Genomic DNA, 6,387 nt, shown 5'->3' with positions numbered 1-6,387 from the left:
AGCATCAGAGACTGAGGGCTGACCTTATAGAGGTTTATAAAATCATGAGGGGCATGGATAGGGTAAATAGACAAGGTCTTTTCCCGAGGGTAGGGGAATCTGAGACTGAGGGGCATAGGTTTAAGGTGAAAGGGGAAAGATGTCAAATGAACCTGAAGGGCAACTTTTTCACACAGAGGGTGGTACGTGTGTGGAATGAGCTGCCAGAGGTTGTGGTGGAGGCTGGTACAATTACAGTATTTACGAGGCATTCAGACAGGTATGTGGATATGAAAGGTTCAGAGGGATATGGGCCAAACATTGGCAAACGGAACATGTTTAGCTTGGGAAAATGGACGAAGGGTCTGTTTCCCTGATGTTTGACTCTATGGTAGTGCATCCACCTCTGAGCCAGAGAGATCTGGCTTCAGTCCCCACACACTCCAGACCTGTGTCAATATGTGTCTAGGTAGGTTGGTTAAAAATACCCATTGGTGTGATGGCAGGATTGCTGTTGAGGGTTGGTTAGCTCCGTTGATTGGACGGCTGGTTTCCAACGCAGAATGACAGTGACAGCGTGGGTTCAACTCTCACACCAGCTGAGGTTACCATGGCGATCCCACCTTCTCGACCTCTCCCCTCACCTGAAGGATGTGGTGACCCTCAGGTTAAACCCGTCACCTGCTGTTTCTCCCTCATGAGACAGCAGCCTCCAGGGGTTTGGTGGGACTTTGAGGATGGACGAATTCCTCAGGGAGGGAGTGAAATAAGTGAGGCCTTTAGGGGCAGAAAGTAGGAACAGGGCACTGAGTTGGGTGATCAGCCATGATCACATTGGGGGGAGTGGGCTGATTGGCCTCCACCAGTTCCTAATTTCTGTGTTTCTACTCACACCCCATGCATGCAGAGTTAAAGTCAGGCCCTGGTGTGATTTTGACTTACCTTCTGTTATCCACACTTAGCTTCACAATAATCCAAATCACAATTACAATGGTTGGAGCCCCTAGGAGAGATGGGACAAAATGGTGTTTACGACTCAGCTTCTCAAACGCTTTGAGGTATTAGTTAACATGCCAGTTATTCTGATTATATATCAAATATCCAAACTTTACCTCAACGGCATTGATACTACTCAACATCGATTAAAAATCAGCGGAGGTGAGCAAATTGTGTCGGATTTTAATCTCTGCGTTGGCCCCGCCCTGAGTCACACGCACCCACCACATCCCTTGCCCATCTCGTTTCCCTCTTCTCTCAACCGTGTCTCCTCAAACAAATCCTAGAGGAACTCAGCAGGTCTGGCGGCGAGCAGGAGAGAGAAAAACAGTTAACGTTCAAGTCTGGTATGACACCTCTTCACTTCTGAAAAAGAGTTACACCGGACTCAAAACGTTACTCCTGTTCTGAAGAGGTCACTACGTAGGTAAGACAGAAGGCAGTTAAGAGTTGACCACATGGCTGTGAGTCTGGAGTCACATGTCGGCCAGGCCAGGTTAATTGGTATTCTTATTTATTCACTTGTGGAACACAGGTGTCGCTGACTGGGCCCAGCATTTATTACCCGTCCCTAGTTGCCCCCTTGAGAAGGTGGGGGTGAGCTGCCTTCTTGAACCGCTGCAGTCCACCTGCTGTGGGTTGACCCACAATGCCCTTTGGGAGGGAGTTCCAGGATTTTTGACCCAGTGACAGTGAAGGAACGGTGATATATTTCCAAATCAGGATGGTGAGTGACTTGGAGGGGAACTTGCAGGGGGTGGTGTTCCCATGTACCTGCTGCCCCTTGTCCTTCAAGATGGAAGTGCTCGTGGGTTTGGAAGATGCTGTCTGAGGATTTTTGATGAATTTCCGCAGTGCATCTTGTAGATAGTACACACTGCTGCTACTGAGTATCGGTGAAGGGAGTGGATGTTTGTGGATGTGGGGCCAATCAAGCGGGTGCTGCTTTGTCCTGGATGGTGTCAAGCTTCTTGAGTGTTGTTGGGGCTTCCCCCATCCAGGCAAGTGGGGAGTATTCCATCACCCTCCTGACTTGTGCCCTGGAGATGGTGAACAGGCTTTGGGAGCAGCCCACAATGTTGATGTGGAAAGTCCAGTTGAGTTTTAGGTAATGTACCTTTCACTTCATTTTAAGAATGATCAATGGTAGTGCTCACTGTTGTCAATATTGAGATGAATTTTCAATCCCAGATTTATTCAATCAATGAGATCTACATTCTACCAGTCGCTGTGAGATTTGAACCCCTTCCTCCTCGGTCTGCTGGTTTACGAGTCCAGTGACCTTGCCACCATTCGACCATTGCCTTTCCCACTGTTTGCACATGTTGTGAGGGTTTCTGCCTTGAGTCATAGAATTCCTACAGCGTGGAAGCAAGCCATTCAGTCCATCAAGACCACACTAACCCTCTGAAGAGCATCCCACCCAGACCCACCCCATCCCTGTATTTAATTAATCAAAACCCATTCTAAGTGATTAAAGAGATGAAAGGTTTAGAGGGATATGGGCCAAACATTGGCAAATGGAACGAGTTTAGTTTGGGAAACGGGTTGGCATGGATGAAGGGTCTGTTTCCACGATGAATGGCTCTATGGTAGTGCATTCACTTCTGAGCCAGAAAGATCTGGCATGGCACGGTGGCACAGTGGTTAGCACTGCTGCCTCACAGCGCCAGAGACCCGGGTTCAATTCCCGCCTCAGGCGACTGACTGTGTGGAGTTTGCACATTCTCCCCATGTCTGCGTGGGTTTCCTCCGGGTGCTCCGGTTTCCTCCCACAGTCCAAAGATGTGCAGGTCAGGTGAATTGGCCATGCTAAATTGCCCGTAGTGTTAGATAAGGGGTAAATGTAGGGGAATGGGTCTGGGCGCGTTGCGCTTCGGCGGGTCGGTGTGGACTTGTTGGGCCGAAGGGCCTGTTTCCAAACTGTAAGTAATCTAATCTAACCTGGCTTCAGTCCCCACACACCCCAGACCTGTGTCAATATGTGTCTAGGTAGGCTGGTTAAAAATACCCATTGGTGTGATGGCAGGATTGCTGTTAAGGGTTGGTTAGCTCAGTTGATTGGACGGCTGGTTTCCAATACTGAATGATAGTGACAGCGTGGGTTCAATTCTCATGCCAGCTGAGGTTACCATGGAGACCCCAGATCCTCATCCTCTCCCCTTACCTGAGGTACCTTCTAGGTTTATCTAATATATTGTATGATACTTTGATCTTCTACTATAAATTCTGTGTCCTATGATCCTGTCCCATGAGTTACCTGATGAAGGAGCAGCGCTCCGAAAGCTAGTGCTTCCAAATAAACTTGTTGGACTGTAACCTGGTGTTGTGTGATATTTAACTTTTCCCATTAAGGGCCCGCCTAACCTGAACATCCCTGCACACTATGTGCCAATTCCCGCGGCCAATCCACCCTAACCTGCACATCTTTGGATTGTGGGAGAAAATGGAGAAGGTGCAAACTCCACGCAGACAGTTGCCCGAGGCTGGGATCCCTGGCACGATGAGGTAGTAGGAGAAAGTGAGGACCGCAGATGCTGGAGATCAGAGTTGAGAGTGTGATGCTGGAAAAGCGCAGCAGGTCAGGCAGCATCCGAGGAGCAGGAGAATCAATGTTTCAGGCATAAGCCCTTCATCAGCAATGAGGCTTGTGGGCCAAGGGAGATAAATAGGAGGAGGGGCGGGGTAGGGCTGGGAGGAAGGTAGCTAAGAATGTGATATGTCTATAAAGGTGGTGGAGAAGGTGACAGGTCAGAGAAGAGGGTGGAGTGGATAGCTGGGAAAGTTGATGGACCGGTAGGACAAGTCAAGGCGGGGGCGATGCTGAGTTGGAGGGTTGGGACTGGGATAAGGCGCAGGGAGGGGAATGAGGAAACTTACCTTCCCGTGTCACTGGAGGATGTGTAAAACCTACCCCCTTCCCTCTGTCCAAGGCTCCAAGGGATCCTTCCACATCCATCAGAAATTCACCTATACCTTCACCAATGTCATCTACTGTATCCGTTGCACCTGATGTGGTCTCCTCTACATCGGGGAGACAGGACACCTCCTTGTGGATCGTTTCAGAGAGCCTGTCAAGGAGATGCAGGTCCTGGGCCTCCTCCATCACCAAACCATTACCACCTGACACCTGGAGGAGGAACGGCTCATATTCAGCCTTGAGACCCTGCGACCACACGAAATAGATGTGGATTTCAACAGCTTCCTCATCTCCCCTCCCCCAACCTTATCCCAGATCCAACCTTCCAACTCAGCACTGCCTTCTGGGCCTATCCTACCTGTCCATCGTCCTTCTCATCTATCAGCTCCACGCTCCCCTCTGACCTATCACCTTCTCCCTCACCTTCATTGACCTATCACATTCGCAGCTCCCTTCCCCCCAGCCCCCTCCCATTTATCTCTCAGCCCTTGGCCCACAAGCCTCATTCCTGATGAAGGGCTTTTGCCCAAAACATTGATCCTCCTGTTCCACGGATGCTGCCTGACCTGCTGTGCTTTTCCAGCGCCACACTGAGGTAGCAGAGGCAACCACTGGTCCAATGTGCCAACCCAACCATCCTTTCAGACAAGATGTTGCACACCCTAACCACGACTCGCTGGTGCTAACATCGCACCTGCTCTGAAGGAATGGCTGAGACCGAATGAAACGAGGGAAACCAGGCTACGGATGTATTAATGAACGCTCACTCAGTCATGTAAGCATGGGGAGCTGGTCTTGAGTGGGGAAGGCTGAGTTTTATGGGGTGCAATTAATCGAAATGAAGCTCCTGCTAAACTTGTGGACTTGGACTCTGTTTGAGTGAAGTTAATGTTTGGAGTCTAGGCTGGGCAGGAGAAATATCCATTCGACCATCAGATCATCCCTCCACTCTGAGCCTCGAGCCCCTCTTCCAGAAACGCCAACTGAGTGAGCCACCAATGGTCATGCCCAGCACGCTCCACCCCCCTCCCCCCGTCACATCCCCACACAGGCCCAACGACCGACACCAGCTCCCCACCTCCAACCCCCCCCCCACCTCAACCCAATCCCCGGCCCTCCACAAACGTGAAATACTGACCCCAACCGATGAAACAGTACAACCAGAAGTACTTTTTGTTCGATACAAAGGCAAGGCTGAGCAGGGTCTGGAGGTACAATCCTTCGACCATGAGCCATGTGAAGTTGGCCAGGGTGCAGTACTGGAAGAGGGTGACTACAGCTTTACAGGTCGCCTGGAGAACGTGAAAAAGAGGAAATGACATTGATCCACCCAGAATTAGGAAGGGTTGCTTTGAGCTAACTGGTCTCCAAGCTCCTCAATGAATCTCTGCGTAGCCTTGATTCCTCCATCAGCCTCCCCTTGTTTTCTGTTCAGCGGAAATGCATTCCCACATTCTCCACTCATGGGCTGGTACATTCCCACATTCTCCACTCATGGGCTGGTACATTCCCACATTCTCCACTCATGGGCTGGTACATTCCCACATTCTCCACTCATGGGCTGGTACATTCCCTCAGGGGCTGGTACATTCCCACACTCTCCACTGACGGGCTGGTACATTCCCTCATGGGCTGGTACATTCCCATACTCTCCATTCACGGGCTGGTACATCCCCATACTCTGAGCGAGGGATGGAGGTTGTTACTAAATCGCCCACCGGATCGATTGCCAACATGAGACTACAACAAATCACAGAACTGCTGCAGTGCAGAAAAAGGCCATTTGGCCCATTGCTCCTGTGCCGAGGGTTCAATCCTATTCCCTGTTGCACCAAACAACCACCCAACCCTCTCCTTCCTTATATTGAACCTGCCCTCCACCATCTCTCCAGCCAGTACATTCCATACTCTAACCACTCACCCATTGAAAAAACTTCCTTATCACTTTGTTAAAGAGTAATTCTTTCATGAGACATGGTGGGGGGGTCAAAGATAAAGCCAGTGTTTGTTGCCCATCCCTAGTTGACCCTTGAACTGAGTGTCTTGCTCAGGCCCTTACAGAGGGCAGATAGGACCCAACCACGTTGCTGTGGGTCTGGAGTCACATGGAGGGCCAGGTCGGGTTTGGATGGCAGATCTCCTTCCCTGAAGGACATTAGTGACCTAGATGGAGTTTTTCCAGCAATCGATGACTATCTCGGTCGTTATCAATGGACCAGCTTTTCAATTGCAGATTTATGAATAGAATTTAATTTCCACCTGATGCCACAGTGAGATTTGAACCCACGAGCCCCTTGGTTATAAGAGAGGATTTATAATCATCTCAAAAAGAATAATTTGATTACGGATGGTCAGTATGGTTTTGTGAAGGATAGGTCGTGCCTCACAAACCTTATTAAGTTCTTTGAGAAGGTGACCAAACAGGTAGATGAGAGTAAACCGATTGATGTGGTGTATATGGATTTCAGCAAGGCGTTCGATAAGGTTCCCCA

General features: G+C 49.8%; 1 protein-coding gene across 2 annotated transcripts in view; it reads right to left on the bottom strand.

Moving 5' to 3' along the window:
- LOC122550160 (vasoactive intestinal polypeptide receptor 1-like) overlaps positions 1 to 6,387 on the bottom strand; it is a 94,125-nt gene that overhangs the window by 28,569 nt on the left and 59,169 nt on the right. For both annotated transcript variants that reach the window (XM_043690843.1, XM_043690844.1), the window contains exons 7-8: positions 5,034 to 5,187; positions 922 to 982 (exon numbers count right to left, since the gene is read on the bottom strand). In XM_043690843.1, the coding sequence (XP_043546778.1) occupies positions 922 to 982; positions 5,034 to 5,187 (215 nt within the window). The remainder of the gene's footprint in view (positions 1 to 921; positions 983 to 5,033; positions 5,188 to 6,387) is intronic.

The sequence above is a fragment of the Chiloscyllium plagiosum genome, chromosome 5 (genome assembly GCF_004010195.1).
Source record: "Chiloscyllium plagiosum isolate BGI_BamShark_2017 chromosome 5, ASM401019v2, whole genome shotgun sequence".
NCBI lineage: Eukaryota > Metazoa > Chordata > Chondrichthyes > Orectolobiformes > Hemiscylliidae > Chiloscyllium > Chiloscyllium plagiosum.
The sequence above is the reverse complement of the archived record's forward strand: the minus strand, read 5'-3'. Positions and strand labels throughout refer to the sequence as shown.